This window comes from Lethenteron reissneri, chromosome 32, assembly GCF_015708825.2.
Source record: "Lethenteron reissneri isolate LAM-NWPU_2019-01 chromosome 32, ASM1570882v1, whole genome shotgun sequence".
In the NCBI taxonomy this organism is placed as follows: Eukaryota; Metazoa; Chordata; class Hyperoartia; order Petromyzontiformes; family Petromyzontidae; genus Lethenteron; species Lethenteron reissneri.
The window spans coordinates 12,223,217-12,248,761 of NC_083810.1; the positions used below are offsets into that span (position 1 = coordinate 12,223,217).

General features: G+C 43.8%; 1 protein-coding gene across 1 annotated transcript; it reads right to left on the reverse strand.

Annotated features, from left to right (window-relative positions):
* Positions 1 to 1,463: 1,463 nt before the first annotated feature.
* On the reverse strand, positions 1,464 to 25,139 carry FLT3 (fms related receptor tyrosine kinase 3). Its single transcript, XM_061564016.1, is given in 18 exon segments — positions 1,464 to 4,342; positions 4,994 to 5,093; positions 7,405 to 7,516; positions 9,117 to 9,239; positions 12,212 to 12,333; positions 12,986 to 13,107; positions 13,447 to 13,591; positions 14,369 to 14,479; positions 16,728 to 16,832; positions 17,540 to 17,669; positions 17,803 to 17,921; positions 18,037 to 18,152; positions 19,565 to 19,754; positions 20,106 to 20,283; positions 20,966 to 21,099; positions 24,144 to 24,348; positions 24,350 to 24,435; positions 25,073 to 25,139. Coding segments are annotated over 18 exon segments (2,277 nt in total). The 5' UTR covers positions 25,125 to 25,139; the 3' UTR covers positions 1,464 to 4,215.
* Positions 25,140 to 25,545: the final 406 nt, after the last annotated feature.

Genomic DNA, 25,545 nt, shown 5'->3' on the forward strand with positions numbered 1-25,545 from the left:
TTACCTTAGGTCAGGGGTCGGCAACCAAAATAACAAGAAGAGCCATTTCTTTCCAATTCGGTACAAAATTCAGTATTTCAAGAGCCGCAATGCATCTGAGTACATACGTACTCATTGTCAAGAAGCAGCCCGTAAAGAGCCGCATGCGGCTCCGGAGCCGTAGGTTGCCGACCCTGCCTTAGGTGAACATCTCCCTCTTTCCTCCTGAAGACGATCGCTTGTGTTGTGATCGAAACGTCGTGGATTTATTTTATTTTTTTATTTCATTTTTTATTACTGAAAGAACCAAGAATAAATCGACATTATAGACTGGCAGTACGCTCCCCGAGGTTATGTACCAGGCTACAGTCTACACTATAGACTGCCAGTACACTCACCAAACGTAATAACCAGGCTACAGTCTAGATTATAGACTGCCAGTATATTCACTCCGATTAAGAACCAGCCTACAGTCTACATGAATGGTTTTCATATTTTTTTATTAAATTTTTTATCATTTATATTCACTTAATTTTTATTATTATTTTTCTATCTACGCGCCTTTACCGAACGAACCAAAGAATATGAACTTCGTTAATCTACTGTTGGATGAAGGCCTCCACAAACTGTCAGTGGTGGAGGTTGTTTGTTCATACTTCACGCTGTTCCATGCGGACTGGTGAACGGAGGAATCAGAACTGGTTTAGATATCTTATTCTTAGGTTTTTTCGGTAAAGTCACGTAGGTAAAACATTAAAATTTATAAAAGTAAAATAAAATAAAAATAAAAATCACGACGTTTCGGAGGCAACACAAGCTTCCGTCTTCAGGTGGAACCGTCACAGCCACGACAGCTGTATCAAGTAAATGAGAGATTGCAAGAGCTACCACTCCGTATATATAATGGTTGGAGAGGGGAAGGGCCAAGTAAGGCACACTTTTTATTAATATGGTAAGGTGTGCCTTACTTGGCCCTTCCCATCTCCAACCATTATATATAGGGAGTGGTAGCTCTTGTAATCTCTCATTTACCTTGCAGTCACGAAAGCTTCAAATCTAGAATGGTTTAGATATCACTCGCCACTGATGTTAGCCATGACCGATCTCAAGTCGCCAGGTTCCGAGCACATTGCGTGGAATTACAGCGATACCAGTCCACTTAATACAGTGCCTAAGCATTAGGTGTTTTTTTAATTCGTAAATGTAATGGGCTCGCATGATCCAGCCACTGAATGCCACTCTACCACACTTAAAAAATAATGGATTTTTAAACATCAAAGTATAATGCAGTCACGACAGGTAATTGAATCGCGAGGAGAGTAAATCATTACACCTGTAAATTGGATACAGGTCTCCCTTGCCAAAGCAGCAACGTATCGCATTGAGATTGTATAAAGGACATTACCGTATGTGCCACAGAAGTCATGAATTAATCGTGTTATTTTTGCAAGGGAAATTTAGATAAAAAGTAAACGGAGCTGATGATATTTTTTGTTGTTTATTGAATATTGTACAACTTTTTGGTAAAAATATGAATACTGGATATTTAACGATACAAAAATAAAAAAAAACTGAAAAACACATTTTATATATTTTTTGTGAAAAACTAAGATACAGTGTATGAAAAACATACTTAAGGTAGTTTTTAAAACAAGAGTTCAATATATCCAGTAAAACATTTTAAAGTTTGAGAAAATCAAGTCATTGGTGTATTCAAACATCTATTTCTACTGCAAACAGGTTTACAGTACTGTACTCGCCATTAGTTTTCAGTGTCAGTTAAACTACAAATTTATTTTACAGGTAGGAACAACAGTTCCACATTGCCCACCAGGGATTATATGTCTGTCGTGCATAGCCACTCCCAAACATGTACACTCCCGGATTGGTTGAAGTGTGTCACGTGACCGCGAGCTTTCTGTCGTGCACGAATGCGCTGTCCAACCAAGTTCCTACCTGCCCACTCCAAAGGAACGTGTTGAAATAACACTTCCATTCATAGCATTTGAGATAAATCGTAAAATCGCCCTCACCTTAGACAATCACTTATATTCTTTCAACAGCCCGGTGTTAAACATCAAAGTAATCTGATTAATATCCTGGTGGTGTGTTGATAACACGCGAATGTAAAGAACACGAAGTTATAAAACGTGTGATAATTAAAAACTGACAAACCTCAGACACTATTCAAGCTTACAGTTACAAGTTTAGAAAATAGACGTATTAAAAAAAACACGTAAAATATCAGTGAAATACTTTGCAGAAGACGACAAGCACATTATGGATCTAATACATTGTATAACAAAGACAAAAGTTGCATTAAAAGCACGTTACGACAGCATGAGATGTATTACTCCGATGATGTTTTTCATCATTAGTTTCAGATGTATCATGTTCCATTACAAAATTATGCTTTATAAATGACCATGTAAAGCTTGTTGCGACCATATAAATCGATATTCATTACTCACAAACTGTAGCAGTAATGCATCATTAGCTAATACTGTAATGCTTTTGTGACAAGCTATAAAATGTCAGTACAAATTTATATATCCATTCGCTTAAATACCATTTGACGAATCTATATTCTCTTAATTTCACGTAAATTACAGTAACCATCGGTGATTATATTGTATGTTAATACAATTAGTAACTAATGTAAGAAATCACTACAGTGCAAATGTCCTCTTCGAAATATATTAAGTGCATTAATATTGTTACTATGAAAATAAAATAAATGTATACGCGTAAACGTATTCTTTGGTTCTTTCGGTAAAGTCGTGTAGATAGAAAAATAATAAAAACATGAATTCCTGCAGTCACGAAAGTTTGAAGTCAATATTTATACCATAACGTTATGAAAAAAAAACCCGTACATAGTTGAAACAATATTCACGTGCCATACTGTGTTGATTCACCTGTCGGCCTAGACAGCCACTTAACTTGACAGAGCACTCTGTTCTGATGCAATTAAACCAAAAACAGACATAGTTGACATGGGATATGAAAGCCATTCATACTTTGCACATTCTACAGCAGAGGCCGTCTCCCGGCCATGAGGGATGTCTCTTTGCGATGCTCAATATCGTGCGTTAAGGCTGGTGGATTATGAGTTTATTATTATTTGTATGTTAAATGTATTACCACAGTTAAAGGCAGTGAATTTCTGGGTTGAAGGTGTGCACCTTACATTTTTTCACAATTCATATCTTGGACAACGACCAATCCCACTGGCGGTTCCATGGGTTTAAATTGCCAGGGGTAATGCCCTATTCAGTTGCAGTGTGGCGGAATTAGACTACTCCAGTATTGTTAGATATATCAGTGCGGAGATAATAAAGGATTGGAGAGTTAATGAGCACAGCAAAAGAGATAGAGGGTAGGCATTCAGAGAGAGAGAGGGCCAGAGGCAGAGAGAGAGCAGAACGATATGGAAAGGGTGGACGGGTGGAGTGGAGCCAGCCAACGGATCTGTGATGTTAAGGCGGGAACACAAATCGAGGTGTTGTACGTAAGTCTGCTGTCGCATGGGATACGACACGAGTTGGCTTCACTTAACGTGCGAAAGGAACCGGGGTTATAAACATGAGCTTAACGGTACAGATGGCACGATGGGTCAATACAAAGTCGACCTTCTGACGATAATTTTTCATCGACAACATTTGTTGTGGTCGATATTTCTCAGGCCCCTTTGAAACTGGTGTCTGCCCCCCACACATCGGTGAGAGCATCACATAACATCTGGCAGCTCACGTATGAGGAAAATATGAAGTGCGTGAATGAAATGTTCAGACATTCGCTATTCTTTTAAGAATATAAATGCATGCTATTTTTGCGGATTTGGACGTCAGAATGTAACCATTTTTTGCCGATATGAATCTTCACCGAGTAAATTAAAATGCATGAGTGTGTTTTCTAAATGAACTGGACTCTGGCTCCTTGGAGAATTTGAAGATTAATTAGACTTCAGCTGACTAGGGCTCAAGTGCAGTAAAGTTGAAATACACATAATGCTGATGCAATACTCTAACATTAAAGTTATTTTTACTCAAATGAATATTGAAGTGGTTGTTCGTCTCCTGTTTACAGCCCTGGGCCACTTGCTCATAGAGTGGCACCGATTTTAACAACCCCTGAGGGACGATGGCCCAAATCAACCCCCCGACCATGATTTTTCATTCTCCACCTTCAGATCTCGATCTGCTCGCTCAACCACTGGCCCCTCGGAGAACGATGCTATTGAAGAGTTTCTTCCTCGCTCGAGTGGCTGTACGACCACTGTCGTTCAATTAAATCGACCAGCTGATCAAACGTGGGTCTCTCCACCGGTTCCGCATTCCAGCAAGCCAGCATCAATTCGTACCTGTAGATAAATAACGTATAGAGTATATTTTGTTATTTTTTTTTCACGATAATTTTAGCACTTTTTGTAAACAAAATACATTCACAATTCTGCCAGCTGATTGACAATAATATCTAATGCGTGCTAATCGCACCTTTGCTTTGTGCGTTTGGCTACGTACATACATACATTTGTTTATATTTGGGCAAATGTAAAGATATAGCCCTGCAATTGCTTGCTCATGCCACCGTTACTCTTTCGTGTTGGTCAGATGGGAGTACATGTACGTGCAATTTCCCCCACTCCACCCCACCACACGTGACCTGCTGAACGAACAGCGGTGGCGTAACCGTTTATACTGCTGGGTGGACAGAGGCGGGAGGATCGAGGAAGCTTCCTCATTGCTTTCAAGTGCCATGCCGACGATCTCTGGATTGCTAAGTATTTACACCACCGCAGCATACGTTCATACATACGAATGGAATTTAACATTTTTTTCTGTAATCATTATTTTTAATTAAGTGTTTCTCGCGTGCTATTTTGTATCTGCCATAAAATAAAAATCTATATCTAGCAGTGCAATAGAATGTCTGGTAACAGTAATGATGGCGCGTATCTCCACTACAGCCAAAGTACAATAGCAAAGCACGTGTTCGCTTGATGAATGCGTACATGTCAGTTGTATTGAATCTTGGTGGTGGCAATCTGTATCCCTCTTGGATCATCTGGTAGAAGCTGGAGTCCACTCTGATGCCACTGTAGGGGGTCTCACCTAGCAGAATCCAACACATGGCACGAGACAAGTGGTACACATATAACATGAAGAATCATACGTAATAATGAACAGTTTTTTCGGTAAAGTCACGTAGGTAAAAAAATGAAATTAAAATTAATAAAAATAAAACAATAAAATCACGACGTTTCGGAGGCAACACCAGTCTCCGTCATATCATATTATTAATTTTGATTTCATTTTTTTACCTACGTCACTTTACCGAATCTTTGCAGTCACGAAAGCTTCAAATCTAGAACAGAGGAGATCTCCACTCATCTGTGGTGATACTGAGGACGAATATTTTGACATCGGCTCCGGAGTTTTGAAATAAACGCTCGTAACCCGCGCGTTATCGGATTAATTATTCCACACACCTCTTATCCATGAAAACCTCGAAAATAACAGGAAGCTATAGTAGTAGGTTTTAACCCTTTTAAACTGGTACAAAACTGTCAGTTTTGTACCAGTTCAAAACTGTCAGTTTTGTACCAGTTTAAACTGGTACAAAACTGACAGTTTGGTACCAGTTTAAAAGGGTAAAAACCTACTACTATATTTTGCCACTGGTAAAAGAGATCTCATAGTGTAACAGGAAGCTATTTTGTAATACAGAATGGGAAAATAATAATCGCACATAATGGGATGAATAAGGCCGCTGATCAGATGTTTACAGCTCCCACGGAAAATAGTAGTCACTGGTAATAGGGTCGCGGATAACAAGACTTCTCCTTTAATAACTTACACAGCTATGTCAATCCACTGCTGGATGAAGGTCTGCCTGCACTGTGTTAGTCATGGTCGGTTGTTTTTTATTATTCTCCATGCTGGTTAGTGTACAGGTTGTTACTGGTAGGAACCTCCTGGTTACACCAGCCCACAGGGGATTATTGTGTCCGTCATGAAGGGAGGGGCTGGGTGGGAGGGAGGGGCTGGGTGGGGAGGGGCTGGGTGGGGGGAGGGGCTGGGTGGGGAGGGGCTGGGTGGGGGGTGGGAGGGGTGGGGCTGGTTGGGGAGGGGCTGGGTGGGGAGGGGCTGGGTGGGGGGTGGGAGGGGTGGGGCTGGGTGGGGAGGGGAGGGGCTGGTCACCCCGTGGTGCCCTTATAAAACTCAACGTTTAACCTACTCACGGCCGGCTTGTGCCCGTCCTCACAGTCGGGCATATTTGCGGAATACACCACGCCGCCGTTGACCCTGGCCATTGACCGAGCAACCCAACGTTCCTACCAGCTCCCTCCGCAGGAATGTGTTAAATATGGAGCTAGGCCCTGTTAAGATATCACTTGCCACTAATGTTAGCCATGGCTGGGAATCAAACTCGGGACACTGGGTTCATAGCATAGCACACAAACCACTGGTCGAAACATATACTTTGTATGGACTAAATGGTAATGCATTTCAAATTGCATACTATTATAATTTCGTGCTCTAAGTGTTATTTTTGCATGTTACAAACTGTCCTTCAAAATGTCTGACATTTTGCTAATGAATTCCATCTTTCAGCGAAAATACGTCTCTCCCTATTATTGAAACATTATTTTTCAAGTTTTTATTTTAATTTTCCAGATTGAGAATTTCCATTAGCCTACAAACTGCTCTTCCGGGCACATTGAGATAACTTTAGGGCCCCAGAACGTAATATTGGCTGGGGCCTTCCATCCTGAGTTTGAGGATCTGAGAGAGTGGTACTCCCTTGACCACTTATAGTTAGGTGAAGGTGATAACCATGGACCAGTTCACATCCGCACCTCCGATTAGGGGCCGTCCATAAATGACGTCACGCGATTTTGGACGATTTTTGACCCCCCCCCCCCCTCGTCACACGGCGTCACAAAAAGTCAGACCCCCCCCCCCCCCCGCAAATATGACATGACAAAGCTCTGCCCCCCCCCCCAAAAATAAAACATGCTTCAAATCGCTTTAAACTGTTGTCATTGTAGTGCGTATTTAATTTGCCGCTGCACTCTGATGTTGTAGGAGAAAACATGTATTAAAAAGTCTATTTAATTAAGTAGAACGTGTTGTCTATATTTATTTAAAGTTGTGCATTTTGATGTGACCTCAAATTTCTCAACCCCCCCCCTCATCACACATCGTCACAAATATCTGACCCCCCCCCCCCCCCAGGTGCGTGACATCATTTATGGACGGCCCCTTAGCACGATTGGCTCCGTACGGTGCGAAAGAAGTCCAACATACATACATATCACCCCCGTCCCGCCAGGCTTATGCACATTACACAGTATGGCATTTTTCCCCCTAAGATGATCATTTCCTTGTGAAGGTGGGGGGGATGAGTGTTGTCTGTCACCGAGAGAGAAGATTTCCCACAGGAGGATGCCATAGGACCAAACGTCGCTCTGGCCTGTGTACAGGCAGTGGAAGATGCTCTCTGGGGACATCCACTTGACGGGAAGGCGAGCCTGCCACGTGCACACCACAGCACCACACACAGACACAGAGACAGTCAGAACCTCCTCCTTGAGTTCTCCGCCTAAAGGTTGTAAGTTCCCGTTTTTCAATTCGTCAAGCAGTACCTCGCCATATCTACCGTACGTGTCCATTTCCACATAATTCTTCGAGATCCTCATTCAGCCAGATTTGTCTCTGACAACATTACCAAACCAGATCCTTCACCATCTACGATTGTTCCAAGTAAACCTACCTCCTCCTCAACACAACTCTCTTACATACTTCTCATTTAAAACAATACAATAGTGAGATGAGGATTCTCAGAACCTTTAGACACCAGTAAAGGTCTGATGTGTACTGCCGTTGAAACATGTGGTAGCTCGATCACCCAGGGAGCTAATGCCCAAGAGAGAGTGCCAGAGGTCGCAATCGGGTACCCGATACCCGTATCCTACCCGATACCCGGCTACCCGTACCCGGCCAGGTACGGGTAGCCGTTTGCGACCCTGGTGCGGCCAGGTACGGGTACGGGTAGGCCGTGAGTCACTGGTGAGTAACCGTTTGTCACTCATTTCCCAACCTCTTGTCTCTTCTCACAATTCAAGTTCCTAGAATCAACCCACCTGCGCCTGCAACATGGCTTCATCCCAGAGGTCGCAATCGGGTACCCGATACCCGTACCCTACCCGATACCCGGTTACACGTACCCGGCTGGGTATCGGGTAGGGTACAGGTATGGGTAAGGTACGGGTACCCGTTTGCGACCCTGGTGTGGCCGGGTACGGGTACGGGTAAGGAATCGAAACCCGTTTGCGACCTCTGGAGAGTGCTGAGCTGAGATGCTAGGTTCAATTCTGGGCAGCCACCCGTGATTAAATGTGTTCTCAAATGTAATGGCAGTGGCAATTGTATGGTCTCAGCCCGCTCACTGACAGCAGGTCAAAGGATGCTCATGAAATGTGTATTTCATATAAATGAGACTCTCCTATTTCCAGGGGCTTACATTTATGAGTACACTGGATGATTGACGTGTGGTAGGCTGTTATTTACACAGCACGATGGATCGCTGTCTTGTGTTTGGCGAAATAGGTCTATTTGAAGTGACATTATTGCCATGTGCCATGTTCCATACATGTCGTGATGCTCTGCTGACTATGTAAAGTTATATTTTAAAAATATGAAGCAATGTGTGATGGTTCTTACAACGTTCTATATATATGAAAAAAAATCCCCTTAAAGTTTGATTTACAAAAACCCTCACCTATTTTTAAGCGTACAGGGAAAAGGGGTGTGACTTTACTGTATTAACACAAACGCAACATATTCGTCAATAACACTGTCATTAAGAGGACTATATATAAAAATAGACGTTTTGGGCAATGGCTCTTCATCATAGCAGAGCGAAGGATTAATAGTTGGAGGCTGGACTATACGCAGTCATATCCTGCCAGAAATTATGTTCGTACAAAAATGTTTCTAGATTAATATCCTTCAATTGACAAATGAACAGTTCATAAGTCACTTGTGGTTGTGCCGTATCAAACAATCGTGTGGGACGTGCGACACGGGCTGTGACCTCAGACAAGTCCGTGACTCAAGCCATGGACTCACGTTCCCACGGATGACGTAGTTGGAATCGTTGTCGATGTCTCGAGCCAGGCCAAAGTCGCAGATCTTGGCGACGCGGCCACTCGTGATCAGGACGTTCCGAGCGGCCAGATCACGATGGATGCACTGGAACAGACAGGAGAGTGCGTGACATTTCAGTCCCATGCGTCAACTCTGCGTAACACATCGGAATTATTGACACGGCCATTCCATCACTGCAGGACTCTTTCGAGAGGCTCCACGAGGCGTTCTTGGGTAAATAAAGGTAATTTATAATGACCGTAAAAAAATAAACAGTAACTTTGAATACTCTCTCAACAATTCCATTTGAGGGGTTGTGTAGCATGTATGTGCGTGGGTGGTGTGACAGGGGTCTGCATATTTTACTAAAATTACTTTCTTCGATTATTTTTGTTGTATTTTATTCAGGGATTGTTTTTCTTCCTACTCTATGAATAAAACGCTCGGCTGCCATAGTCACTCCAATCCTGGCATGAAGGTTTTCTCACTGGGCACGCTCTTTTACTGCAAGTGGAAAAATCACACCGGGCTCAATGTGTTGACTGTCTTACTAACACGCGATACTGAAACAAGACGGAATGTGAGAACCCCTGCATGGGAGATGACGCGAGCGTCACTTAGTCGCTGATTGGCTGAAGACAGGCCCCTTGTTGTTGTCTGTGCTGTCTCGGAGAAAGACGGTAACAATCGAACCTGACGTTACTCTGATCCACGCAAGTTCTTACATTGTTCTGTGCTCGAATATCACAACTCATGCGCGTTCACATTCAGAATGTGACAGTTTCATGCCGGTTCATTCCCCCCACTCTCTGTGGATATAATTCTTTGCCGTGGTGTGAAAATGCTTCATGCGTGGATTTAGTTAATTTAGTTTGCCTCATCAGATAGGCCAGGAAAGGTCTGAACAAAAAATTTGCCAGAATGCCACGCAACTGAGAGTAGCTCACACAGTTACATATCTTAATTACGATTCAGTCCAATAAGGTCTAATTATGTTGGTGTCATAGACAACGCAACGATATTTGAAAGCTGCTTGGATTGGTACTGTACAGTTTCAGAGCCAGAAGTTAGAAATGTATTGCCATATTCAGCTTTAAAATGGTTGACAAGACTCAGAGATTATAAAATTGTCATTTGTAAATTTACAGCCATTTGTTATTAATGCATCGTGTGGGTCACGGGGGTTATGTGACCATACTTCACCACTCTGGTCAGTGCGGGTTGGTGAAGGGCATTCACAGGACTGGTTCATGTATCACTCGACACTGATGTTAGCCATGGCTGGGAATCTACCTCAATTTGTCAGGTTCGTAGTGCATCTCACTAACTAACCACTGTGCCACCGCTCCCGTTATGTTATACATTTGGAAGGGAGGGATTGAGATGGGGGAAGCCTTGCCCAGCAGTGGGAAGTTACAGGCTGAAAAATAAGATGGGGAAAAATAAACGAGAAACAATGGAAATACGACGGCAAACAGAAAAAGAAAATTGATTTTAAAATGTTAACTTGCACGTGAATGACTGGGTGGTTGAATCGATACATTCCTAGATTACAGTAAATGGAAATGAGAACTTCTGCCAGGGCTGGCTTCATCGGATGAACCCGTTCCTAAAGTGTCTTTACAGTTGGGCAATGGGAAATATGTTGTCTGGAAAAGTTGCAAACACTGGCAGACCACAATCGTTCTGCCATTACCTTCTGCGGGAAATTGCAACATGCTTGGTTCTTTCGCAATCACAAAATGACTCCTCGGAAAAGGAAGTGTGTGTTCCGTGCACATGATAGTTTTCTCAATATGTGTTGTAATTCGGCGAAACATTCATCTGCAAACCTGTGCGAGACAACACCACAGAGATTCCGCAGACTACGTTCCCATTTACCTGGCCGCAAAAACCTCGATCGTAATTTAAAACAACCCTCTACTCCCTCTCTGTCAGTGCCCCCTTTGCCTTCCGTTCCGGTAGCTTCAGCGAGCGATGCAACAGCTCTCCGATGCATATTCTTGGAGTTGTACCGACACGTATTGTTCGGTACGATGTTCAACGTTTCGCTCTGCATGCTGGGACCTCATTCAGGAACTGAAGAAGAAACTGAAGAAGAATAAAGCTCTCCAGTTCCGCAAGTGGAGCGAAACGTCGGACATCGTGCCAAACAACGTGGGGCATGACCCAAAAAAACACATCGGAGAGCCAAGGAGCGCAACCACAAAATCCCACGTGCAAACGCCGCGTTCTCTCTCTGCCTCCCATTAGTTGGCACAACGGTAGACCGCCTTCGCCCGCTGTTCCTTACGTCTTCAAATAAACGACCTCCCCTTTATTGTCAGCGCTGTGCCAGTGGATAACGTTGCAATGTGTGACAACATTGCCTAAGTTAAACAAACGTTTTCATTTTTACGTTGTTACTTTTAAGGAAAACCCCACTTCCGTGAGCTGAAATGGATCGCGAGGGTTTGTCTCTTAGACACAACACGTTTGCAGATAAATATTGTCGGTAGCAAAATGGCTCATCTGAACAGGAATAAAGAAGTGATGAAACGAAGAAGGAAATTAGGGACTGGACGGACATTGGTGCGCAGGCAAAGCTGAAAAAACATAACCTCACCACATTCGTTATAAACGCTACCTTATAAGGGAAAATAGAGAATAGACTGGCTTTCCAGGCAAAGGTCTTTCTTCAGAGCTTATCCTCTCAGTCCTTCCTCTGTCTGCCCCAAAGATTAGCGCAGTTGGCTACGTACGGTGCAAATAAATCAACATACAGGCATACATAGAAATTGCCTCGAATCTCAGCCCACTATATATTCATACAATATTATTAGTCGGAGTTAAACATTAATGTGGGTGGGTGGTTTAAATTACGAGTTTGAAGAATTATTGAAGTACATTGACCGGTGTTAATATTTTTTTCTCTGCTTCCAATTTTGTGTTGACGGACCGGAGAATAAATGTGAATGCAGAACAAAACTGCGTAAATCTATAAATCCAAAGAGCTGTCACTACAAATGATTTTCCATTTATGTATGAAGTGGAGCTATTTATTGTGAGAAAAATTTCTGCCCGAAATATTAGCTCACATTCTTTGAGGAAAGGAAGGCCATTCCCTTGGCAACATGGAGAGCAAAACTGAGAAGATCTTGAAGGTCCAAAGGGAGGTTGTCAGCTTCCTCCATCTCCGCCAGCTGTGCATTTTTGCCGTCTGTATAACACAACACCACAGATAAACATTATGCGTTGGAAAATCAACGAGAACAAAAACAGGGAAGCAATCACCGTGACAAAAATGTCCAAACAGAGTTCACACAAAAGCTATGTTTTTCAAAGCACGTGAAATATGTGAAGTTGACAGCTGCATTCTCCCAAATATCTAGCGATCCCAAAAACGTGACAGCTTTTAATGCTGGATATAAATCTATCGAGGGTGCTGCTTTTAGAAAAGCCACACTACTGATTATTATTACTTTTTAAAAATGTAATTAACACATTCCTGCGGAGGGAGCTGGTAGGAACGTTGGGTTGCTTGGTCAATGGCCAGGGTCAACGGCGGCGTGGTGTATTCTGCAAATATGCCCGACTGTGAGGGCGGGCACAAGCCGGCGTGAGTAGGTTAAACGTTGAGTTTTATAAGGGCACCACGGGGTGACCAGCCCCTCCCCACCCAGCCCCACCCCTCCCACCCCCCACCCTCCCCACCCAGCCCCTCCCTGCACGACGGACGGACACAATAATCCCCTGTGGGCTGGTGTAACCAGGAGGTTCCTACCATTACCAGGCAATCTCAGATTTGTAAGTCTAGGCTGGTGTTTGTTTGCAAGTCTATGCTTATTGCTGTTACGATACACGGTACATACCATGCAGGCTCTTGCATTCCACATAGTCCATCATCGCACCAGCACGTTCTGGGAAGTCCACTTGGGTCATACTGGCATTCATCTGACAGTAGTCATTGCTCTCTGCCTTGGTCTCTCCCAGACTTGGAAACAAACACGTGTAACATTAAATCAGTCATCCTACGTTCGCGTTGAAGAACTGCACCTCCCAGAATTGCCGTGCACCTCTGCGTATGTTTCACCGAATAACAAACGTATACAAATAAAATGAACATTCTAATAATTCTTAATCCATCAATGAATGAAGGCCTCCGCATGCCACGTGTCGTGGATGGTTTTTGACTATACTTCACCATGCTCGTCAGTGTGGGTTGCTGAAGGGGGGGAAATGTTAGGACAGTTTTAATCACGAAAGTCAAATTAACTTTAAATATCTTCGCATTTGTGTGTGGTAGATTATCCTTTGCTTTGCAGTGCATTACTTTAGGAAGTTCTTGATCGACTGCATATTGGAGTAGTCAAACAATTTATTCTTCACGATCTCGAGGCTGAAGTCACTTTTCTTCTTCTGCAAAAAGTTGAGGAGGTCTCCAAAGCAGCAGTACTCAGTGATGACCAAAGTCGGACCTAGAACAACACCATCAAGATGGGGGCATCAGAGAACACATGAATAAATGCAAACTACTCATATTCGAGAGGTGTCCAACAAAGAATGTGATGGCCCAAGAAAGGACATCATCCACAAAAGTCAGGTTTTGTTGAGGGGAGTTACATAGTCATCTGTGGAGAGATGATACAATACACAATGAAGATGAAATCAATATTGTTGTGTTAAGTGTCTCAATGAAGCCAGAGATAGGTTCTCTCGAAAAAGCACACAAAATGCAGGCTGCCAAGTTTGCCAAGGGCACTGACTGATGTTCGCCTTGGGTAAGAATCGAACTCTGTTCGCCGTGTTCACAGTACAGCATGTTAACTACTGCATTGCGGATACCTGGAGAACAAATGGAATATTTAAAAATCTCCAGTGTGCGACTGATCATCCAGAACAGAACATACCAAATGTAACGACACAATGCCCGATCCAAAAACAGGGAGACATTACAGAGATACATTTCCCTGCTCCTGACACAGTTACCTGGCTTGACCATCTGCATGTGGAACTGTTGTTGTTTCTCTGCATTCATCTAGATTTGAAGTTTTCGTGACTGCAGAGATCCATACTCTTTGGTTCTTTCGGTAAAGTCACGTGACTTTACCGAAAGAACCAAAGGGTATGTTTCTCTGCATCTACATCAGCAATACGAAGACGAAGCACCAGCTCAATCACGTCCGCAGATTGTAATCAGTTTCCTGACGGAAATCGGTACAGGCGTGGCATTAAACGGCGGCGTCTAAGCTGACCTTCAACAGTGCAAGCCCCCAGCAGATTAACGATGTTCAGATGATGGCCCAGGTGGCTCATTATCTTCAGCTCCGACATTAGGGCTTCTTTCTCGCTGGAGTGAGCACCGGCTGGCAAAATCAAACCAACCACACACAGATAATTAATGTGACACATTTACGGCACCTCCTGTATGAAGGTATTCCCATGCCGTGCTTATCATGTCAGTTGTGTGACCCTACTTCGTATCTATATATTTTTTTGTCAAAGTGATTTTTGGCCCAAATTAGCTCATCTTAAATTTACAGCCCAGCCATGAGTCAGGAGTGGAAATTCCACATTCCTTTGGCGCCGTGGTGGGGAGGGGGGTGTGAATCTGTATCTAGGCCAACCACTGTAGATTTCGCCACAGAGTGCTAAGACCACTGAGGGACGATGGGCTGAGTCAACCGCCAACCAGGATTTGGACTCGCACGCTGGACTACGGCGCATATACTGTGGAGTCAATTTGTAGCATCCATTCAACACGGCTCTTCAAGAAATGTTTAAGAATGGACCGGTCAAGACTTTTGTTCAGTATTTGATGATATTATGAATACAACGTTTGGTGGTTAATGCAGACTTGATGCCTTGCAATATGTATTTGGTATTTGAACATCTTAACACCTCCTGTTGTATTGACTAATAGGGTAAACCCTTTTCTTGTTTTTCCCCTCACTATTTTTATACTGACAAAACGGTCCTATCGAAGTCAAATGTATGATCACCCAAAAGCCACAGCTGATTTAACAGCACTGCAAAATCTCTGGCTTGTTCTTGATTGAGGTGAGTAAAAAAAATAACATCTGTTCAAAAAAGCGAAGTTAATGTATATTTAATTATTCCTTCCTTTTTAGTTTCCTACGCCAAGGGGTAGGAGGTTCCTGGCTCACAATTCCTCAATCCTATCTGATCCCACGCCCCCGTCTTTGCCTCGCAACACCAAACTCAACACACGGGTCCTGGAGCCAGTAATAAGAGCAAGTTTGAGCCTCTTTCCCATCCACTTTCTCGCCAGTGCCGTCTAGGTGACAACGTCACTGCGTGCAGTTTAACGTCAAACCCAGGACCCGTGTATAATTTGTCTCAATTAGTGCACGTTTGGGAGCAAAGAGCTCAGGACAGCCGAATGTGAATGTGCAGCTGAACGCAGCTGAACACCTGAAGTCCTTGCCCTCAACAACCAATTGCAGCGACCCCTGACCTCACGTGCCCTGTGTGTGGCCGAGTGTGTGCCACACTTAAGGCCATAGAAGCCTAATCAACTTGACTATTCTCCCTGAGCGGCCATTGTCGAATATGATGCGACAGCCAATGAATGTTCACTGCTGCGAATTGGTGTCGAAACATAATTGAATGGGATGGATACATTGGCTGTTTCTCTCTCTCTCTCTCTCTCCAGAATCCACTTGATAAGTGGAAGTAGATTGTAATTATAGGTAAACAACAGCGAGAACAGGCGAGAGAGAGAGTGCAAGTGCTGTATCTTTGGAAGCGTTTTGAGAGAAGATGGCAGAGGCTACAAGAAGCCCAGAGCTACAATTTCCAAAGCGACAGCAGTATTCAGCAAGAAAAAAGAGCTGCTAATAAGATGGACGAACATGGCATCTCAAAATAGGCTCGTACATACTCCAGCATGGAGCGTGGTTTTATATATTTGGCGGGGACGGGAACGCTGAGGAGGGAAGATGCGATACGAAGACTGGAAAGCTTTGAGGTGTGGATGCGGCACCAAATGGAGAACATCATTGGCATGGAATTAACAAAAGGGAAAAACGCAGATGTGAGAGTGGGTTCAGAAGGAAAGAAGTTGAACTCTAACAATTAAAAGATGGAAAAAGATTTGGAATGTTAATATACATGATGGTCCAAATGGATTGTGACCCCCCCATTGAATTTTCTAAAACTGAAGTATTTTTAAAGCAGCGTTTAATTAAAACATAAATGAATATGCAAATTAAAAAATTGGTCAATTATTTGGGGGATCACAGAGACATCTGACCCACACTGCAATTCGAGACTCGCTGAACGAAGCTTGGAGAGGAAGGTGGGGGAAATACCAAGACGTAAAGACAAGAACGCATCGATCAGTGATGCGAAGAAATGTGAGGATGTATGGGGAAATGCACGGGGAGGCACAAGGATGGAGGGAACTTTATGTAGAGAACTCAAGCGACCGAATGAGCGACGGACCATGTTATTTCTTGCACGAATTACGGGAAATGGTTCTGCAGAACGTTAAATGCACGCGGCACGTGCCACCAGTGTGGCTCCTCCAAGAAGCGAGATTTCCCTTTCCACGAAGCGACACGTGGGTAGTGGCTCAGCCAAACTACGTACGTTTAAGCATCTTCACAGCCACGTTGGTGGAAGTGTCTTCATTGAGAAGGCCGTGCGCTGCGGCCTTCACCACCTTGCCAAAGGCCCCGGAGCCCAGGAGTTTCCCTGCGAGAAACGGTGAGCTCAGGCCTCCTCTGCATTGCACGTGCCAAACCACCAGCGACCGCATGCTACGGCGGACGTGGCCACACCGTGGCTCGCGAAAAGCATTGCGACTCCCGGGCATTTTAAGTGTACGTTAAACTTCTTTGCGCACCGCACGTTGACAGCCGTGCTCATCGGAGGCACGGGGAAATCGGAGGTGCGGAGTACAATTACGACTCAACAAGCGGTAGATGCATATACAACTAAAAGTGTTTTTAAATTCAGTACCAGCATTATTATATCTATGGAAGCGGGAGCAGCCTGGGGCACTCGCTCCTGGCAAGCGCGGTGAGATGGATAAATCGCAGCTTCGTGGTCAGTGGTCCATCGGTCTGGAACTGACCACCCTCTGGAGTTCAGCCGAGTCGAGGCCCTTCTGCCGGTAGTGGCGTGAGTAAGCAGGGCCAGAACTTAATGGTATTTATCAAACCGTTTTATTCCGCAGTCCACAAATTGAAATGTCGCTTGATCCAGATGTCTTGTGACGCCAAATAATAAATTGACCCCTAACATTTTTCCCATTTGCAAAGTCATTTCTGTTTTTAATAAACCTCTCTTTAATCATTTTTGAGTTTAAGATAATTAAATGAGTGGTCGCAAGACACCTGGACTACCCTGTACATCGGCGTAGAAGTACTTTAATTACAATACAATTTGTTTAAGCTCACCAAAGACAAGCTTATTTCGTGGAAACTCCCACTTGTCGTCGTACGGTAGCTGCGTTGGGTCAATGTAAATGTACGAGTTTCCATTGTTTACTGCTTCAATCATCTTCCAGCGGATTTCGTACCTGGGTCGCTGAAAGGGGAACAGTTGGCAGCTGTAAGGATTCAAAGTACCGCAATTCAGGGCCGTGCTGCTGTTCACTTTGAAAGCCTGATGTTAAATATCCTAACTTGTGCTGCGTTGTGTGGCAGTCCCCAACACTCACAGTTTTGTATTTGTAGAGAAGCACAATGAATCCGACAAGCAGCACACATGTCACCGCGATGACAGCAGCTATGGACGATGTGTCGGTCACATGGACCGTTAATTGACCGATCATTTGGCCTGCACGAAGAGGGAGAGCGAGATGAACACTTTGAAGAAATCGAAAATTGTAGGAAGGGCAGTTCAAATGATCAACGGTAAAAAACTTCATAATAAATCGTAGAAGTTTGCATACTTGTAACGGAGATCGAGAAGGGCACTGAGATATTTCGGTCGGCGTTCTGAGCGAAGAAAAAGTATTCCCCATTCTCGTTGGCTTTGACTCGTAACAGATTCAGCTCGAACTTGTACCTGTAGGGTTTAGTGAAAAGAGAACATGGTCCAAGAAGTGCTTAAATATGGCGTTTAATGCCCACGATCGATAGCGCAACTTTGGGCAAGCCCCAAACATGCAACTCCCTAAGTTTCTCTCTAATCAACCACGACTGCTCAAATCAGCAATGTTGCCATGGACCACTGTGCAAGAAATTAAACCCTACCTCTAACAATGGCCAAATCCACTCCCTCTCTGTGGCCCGCTGCCTGGGTCCCTCCAGCCCACGGGCCCCGGTGCAGTTGCTCAGCTTGCAAACTTGACAGCAATTTGCACCGGCTAAAATATGACCAAATCATCCTCTCACACATCCCGCCTTGCTTGGATGGGTGACCTCCAGGGTTTGGCAGATGTTGCAGGCGTGAGGCAGTGCTGAGTGTCACTCCCTCGTATGTGTGGTTGGTCTTCTCCGGGTACTCTGGCTTAATTCCAAATTATAAACATCGGAATTGGAAACACACTCCAATGGAGTAGGGCCCTCTTCATAAAAAAAGTTTTCCTGAGTAAATAATGTAATGTTTATAATTTTGAAACATGGCTACAGTATGATTATTGGTTGTTTTACCCTTCTATCTGGCAACAAAACTGACACCTTTTTTTACAAGGAGTCATGTTTGCATAGACCACAATACTTGCAGTCATAATGCAAACAAAAAACATAACTCTGATCATGTGCACTGTCCTTGAAGTTGATTGGTCCACACCCGAGACAGCTTTCCTTAGAGCCTAGTCTCACATGGCGTTGGACCAGATGATGCCAAAAGGCGCACAACTCAAAGACAATGCACCATCAGAGTATGAGAGCTCAGGGAAAGCATTTAAACCATTGGAACCTCATTTGCCAGTAAAAAATGTGATAATTGTTTTTTTACCCTTCTATCTGCCAACAAAACTGACACCTTTTTTTACAACGATTCATGTTTGCATAAACCACAATACCTGCAGTCACAATGCAAACAAAAAACATAACTCTGATAATGTGCACTACAGTAATAATTACACAAGACCACAATGTTATTCAGCGGTGATGTACAACTGTTGAGAATGTCCGTCCTTGCCGTCAAATGGTTGTGAGTTCAACTCCTGCCACGGTGTCGTCTCTCAGCTCCGTACGAAGCTTCTGGAAATGATGCGGTAAGTCAACCACAGATACGGTAATTACCCTCTGGATAGACTCAGTCCCACCAAAAAAATCTGGAATGCTCATCTCTGGCTCAGAGCTGCAAAGAGGAAATTTAGCGCGACCTCCATGCTCATTCGAGCTTGGAAAACACGCGGAATGGAGTGCTGGGTCAAGCAGGAATGGTAAACCTCTCAAACGGAGTAGGATTAGCAATGGCCAAGTCCTTTGTGTAATTCCTTCTCGTTGAAAATACACACACACGCATACCTGTGTCTGTCGTCGACGGATGACCTCTCAGTGTGTTCGGTCACATTGACCAGCTCCTCGCCGTGGTACCATGCCCAGTGGGAAATGGGTGGATAGGCCACCATTTCCACTTCCAGGGTTGTAGAATCCCCCTCCTCCAAGATTTTGTGGGTATCGGAGCTTTGCTTTGTTACGTTAATGAAGCCGTCATCTGCAGCAAACCAACACTCGCAATGAACACTGATGAAGAACGCAAAATCGTGTACATTCAAGCCAGTGGTGTAGCTGTCGCGTGTACGGATTTTGCGGCAGCAATGAGGTTTTATTTACGTGGAGGGACGGACATGGTAAGGTGTATCATCTGTTTGTTTGTTTTGTCAATATACGTACTTTCACGCATCCCTTCATCCACATTTTTTATTTATATATTCCAAAATGCTGCGAATTATTGTTATTGTGTTACGTCGAGATCGTCTTTCATCCGTAATTCACATCATCCGTGGTGACGGAGCGGTGCGAAAGCTTCACGACAATAATTATAATGTACACTCTCAAATCTTACCTACAACCACCAGTTCGACTGTTGCGTTTTTGTATTTGCCGTTGGTTCCTTGCGTTCTTATTGCGCTGCAGCAAGTGTAGTTGCCGGCGTCATCCAGGTGCACTGATGTGACGGAGAGGCACTCCGTCCGATAGTAGCCATTATCTACACTGTCAAATCTTTTCATGCCATACGACACCTAAACACAAAGTTCAAATACATGTCTGAAAACAAACACTGCACTCATTTTCCCGTGAGGACATTTGTAACAGACGCCTGGCTTTATATTGGTAGGAACCACCTGGTTCCACCAGCCCACAGGGGATTATTGTGTCCGTCCGTCCGTTGTGCAGGGAAGGGCTGGGTGAGGAGGGAGGGGCTGGGTGGGGAGGGGAGGGTGGGGAGGGGCTGGGTGGGGAGGGTGGGGAGGGGCTGGGTGGGGATGGTGGGGAGGGCCTGGGTGGCGAGGGTGGGGCTGGGTGGGGGGTGGGAGGGGTGGGGCTGGGTGGGGAGGGGCTGGTCACCCCGTGGTGCCCTTATAAAACTCAACGTTTAACCTACTCACGCCGGCTTGTGCCCACCCTCACAGTCGGGCATATTTGCGGAATACACCACGCCGCCGTTGACCCTGCAGGCCATTGACCGAGCAACCCAACGTTCCTACCAGCTCCCTCCGCAGGAGGAATGTGTTAGTGACAAACACAACCTCGAGGATGACACCAATGTGCGATGGAGTGACGAGGAGATCGCCTCATGCGCTACAGCGAGACGGATCATGGTATTGCAAAAACACAAAGGGGGATTAGGCCATGGGGATGACTTCGCCTAGATAATGACGATTTGCTGAAAAGCAGGCGATTGATGGGTGGTTAATGCCTCACATTTGTCGAGCTGGCGATCCACTTCAGTTGCCCATTTGGCCTGACGGAATTGACCTCGCAGAGGACAGAAAACATATCGCCTCGTTTGAGCATCACCCAGGAGGCATTGAGTTTCACGCTGTGAAAGTGGTCGTCTGCAAAGAGAACCAAAGCAACGGCAACACGTGCTGTAACATTGTATTCCACTTTGAAGAAACATGGGTTAAGATTATTTAGATTGTTTGGCTGCTATAACTCTCCATATGATAAGCCACTTTGTTATAAAATTTTGACTTTGAACTTTCGTGACTGCGGTAAAGTCATATAGATATAAATGTGTTGTAACCCTCCACCACCCGACACGGCCAATCAGTAAAAAAAGTGTCACGTTGACAAAAGACAAATAGTTCACTGCTTTAGCTCACCGGTGTGTTGAAGCGTGAAACCACAACATTTACAATTTTTGAGTACGACGTTTCGCTGGTAATTGCATCCAGCATCATCGGGCAATTCGCCATGAATAATATTGGTCGCGAAAGCCTACGTGTTAAACTCACGTAGATAGAAAAAATTCAAGCAAATAAAATAAAACTACGACATTTCGATCACAGCACAAGCGATCGTCTTCAGGAGGAAACATGGGCTGATGACGATCGCTTGTGTTGTGATCGAAACGTCGCAGTTTTATTTGATTAACTTTTATTTTTGCGATCTACGTGACTTTACCGAAAGAACCAAAAAACACGTTGTTATTATTTGTGACCAAGTCGCTTCTGAAAAAGAAGCTAATAGCTCAGTGGCCTTTACCTGATACAATAAAATAGCTTCGTTTTATTTGTATATATTTTTTATTGATTTCCTTACTTTTCCTACACTTTTCACCCCGATTGTGTTTTTGAAAGTTTGTTGTAACAGTTTGACCCGCCCCTACTGGACATCTGTGAAAAAGGAGCTTTTATAGCTCCAATTACATATAAAGACTCTGATTGCGATTGTTTTCAAGTAAATTCCAGGACGTGCTCACTCGCTCACTCTTCATCGGCGCTTAATTTCCCATTGAACATTTGAGGGGTCGACGCCTGACCAGGATTAGACCCTCACGACCTTTTCGACTTGGAGCGATTCACTCTCCCGCCGGAGCCGCCTGGCCGGTTTACATGTAAGCCGGCGAGAGACAGTCCTTTTTAAATCCTTTATATTAAGTTCACTTGCTTGCTTGCTTGCGCGCTTACGACCGTGCAAATCTTTCGGTCGTTTTTTAACCCACTTCCCGTGATCCAATCGAGCTGACATTTTGCACACAGACTCGTTGTGCGTGACAATTTATTTTCGTAAAATTTTTTCCCAAAATTTTACACTTTTTAGGAAAAAATAAATTATATTTAATTACCAATTGCTTAATGGTGGCAGGCAATCATCTGACCCATAGGTGGCAGCCATCTCAAGCCAGAGGACGAGAGGACTCTAGCCACCACGCATATAAAGGATTTATAGTGAAAAACTTTGTTTTTACGGGTTAATTTTTAAAAATAATGCACGAGCAGCTGGTTGACTTAGCGTCTGTCACGTTCGCCACTGCACCAGCTTGCGTGGCGCTGATGGTGCCATTTACATCACCGTCTGGCGGTGTGTCTCTATTGAGGCATGGCCAAAATCTCAGGATCTGATGTATAACAGCGTGTGATGTTATTACTATTATTTACAAGGTGAGGCAGCCCACCGAATTTGAGGTTCTGGTCCAAAGTGTAATTTAAACAGTATGAATATATCGGCATTTCTGAATTAAATTATAAGACCGTATATATATGCATGCGTTGTTATGGTGGTTATAATAAAAGAAAGACAAATTAAGTAAATTATTTTCTTCCAATAATTCGGCTTTCCCTTTAAAAAAATAACAATTTGCCTCCATAGGCAAATATAATATTTCTATTTAAAGCTTTCATGACTGCAGGGATTCATCTTCTTGGTTCTTTCGGTAAAGTCACGTAGAAGGGAAGTAATAAAATAATTCTAACGACGTTTCGGCCACAACGCAAGCAGCCGACAGACCTGGTCTTCACCTGAGGACGGCTGCTTGCGTTGTGGCCGAAACGTCGTGAGAATTATTTTATTATGTTTTATTTTTATTATTTTATTACTTCCCTTCTACGTGACTTTACCGAAAGAACCAAGAAGGCAAATAGAATATATCACGATACTAATGTAAATGTATAAAGCGCCCTTAAACAATCGTTCTCACGGCGCTATATATAAGCTGGTAATATATAAATGACCTCCGGTTAGCACGCTTGGCTACGTACGGTGTGACAGAAGTTTCACGCACGATGCAAAAATCAAGAAGTCACCATGGTCGGCATATCTCTCCAAATGTTTCCTATCTTCTGCCAGGTTCCACAGCCCTCCACATTCTGCCTCTGACAGTCTCTCACCACCACCACCAGCACCCTCTGGCCTGAGTCAGCAATGGTGCCGCTTGATAATAATGTATCTGTCACGATTGATGCAAGCAAACGCTTCTAATTTAAATAACCTAAACTTGAAATCCACACGCATGGTGGTGACAGCGTTCAGTGCAGAAACATCCGTCCTGTTATGACTGTGTTCGCCAGATTATAAGATGATCCGTTAAGTAATTACGCACCCCAATCGTGTGTCAATGAAGTCAAACATGTCGACACACACACACCTACCAAATTATAGGACGCAACACCCACTTGTATTATTATTACTACACGATTTATTTTAACTCACTCTGTCTGTTGTTGTCGTTGTATCCTCAAATCTTGTAACTCAATTTTAACCCACTTCCCAATGGGGTATCCACTGCAAACTTGGTATACTTATGTCTTACTGATGACAATACTATATTCTATCAAAAATCTATATTTTTAAAACATTCTTTTTTATATGTTATGTTTCGGCTTGGGTATAATTGTCCTCGGTCAACTCACATTGGCTGTAATTGGCCACGGCCCCTTACGTTATGGCAAGCTTCGGGGCCACTTCCTGGAGTCGTGGAGTTCTGCCATTATTAGTACATTTCATAAAAGCGTGTTTATAAAACACATTTTTAAAAATATTACTCATTTTAACTCACAGAGAGAAAAAAAACACGCGTATCACAATCACAGAATAAGGTGTCATCCGCTCACTCACTCAGCGAATACAAAAAATAGCTGAAGGAAAAAATCCTTACCTTTCTCAACAATCAGCTCAAAGATCTGCGACTCGACTTTCTTCCTGCCGAGGAGTCCGACGCACCTGTACCTGCCTTGCATGTCCATGCTCAGGTTGTCAATCCTCGCACCCTCAGCGACGTGCATGGAGTAAGGGAAATTCAGCGATGCGTTTGGCTCCGTGTCGGAGACGACCCGCACCAGATGGCATTGCTTCATGCCCTGTGTCCAGGGAAATGCACGGGATGGTGGCCGATTGCCTTTCGTTGCCGTACACCGTCGTAATTTCTCGATGCATAAACTTGGCAGAACCTGCAAAAACACAATTGCTGTTTGTTTGTTTGTATTAAAAGTGCGCCATGCTATCGAGGTGGGCTTAAACAGCCGAACTAACTGAGAGGGAAGATAAATTCATGAGGCTGCTCGTGGCCAAAGCCACCGACAATGTGTTGCAGTTAACTTTAAAATGTTTGTTGTTACAGGTATAGCAAAACGGACAATAGGTAGTCAAATATGTAAAATCTCGCGGACCAAGTTAGTAACATAAACTTGTACGTTGACACTTGGAAACCTAACGGCATGCACTCAACTTCATTCGCAGTCGCAACAACAGAAACACGTAGCCAATTTCAGTATTTGGAACCATGAACAAATTTAACGATACTATAATTATTATAGCTCGTGGTCATCTCTGACCCCTCTCTTATAAAATTAAATCGGTCATCTTGATGGTGGAACCTTTAAAATGCATTCTTACTCGAGTGCGCTATATTAAACTAACCCTGCATCATCATTTGTACAAATGTAAAATAAAAAAAACGAATGCAGCATGCATAAATCTAAAAAAAACACGGTGCAGGACAAGATAAAAGCAAATATTTAGTTTGTATCCCATTACAACGGATTACATTAAAGAAGCAGAAAGATAACGTAGGATACACATTCTTACACAAGGCTGCGTACACCAGCAGCACAAAAGAATATCCCGGCACAGCGGTCATTTTGCATTCACGTAAGTCCGTCGCCTCTCAGCTCGTCTTGCCAATGTGTCAATCTGGACGTCGCAACTCTCTGCCCCACTGGCTAAATAGCCCATCTCGCATCGCCACGTCACTTCCCATACGGAGACGCGTTGCCTAATAGGCTCTTACATACTTTTGATGTCAGGTTTTTTTTTTCACTTACTGCTGTACGAGGCATCATTAATGTTGCCGTTTGATTTTTTTTCACGTGAACAAAATAGATATTTGATTCTCAAAATAGATGTTTAGTTTACTACCACATATGTTTGAAACCCCATGCATTATTCGAATCTAAATTTGAGTAAATTAAGATGTGTAATGACGATAGATTCTAACTGCGGTGTGAGTGGATATAGTGGACACGGGAGTAATGACAGGGGAGTCAGCCTGCAGTGCGAAG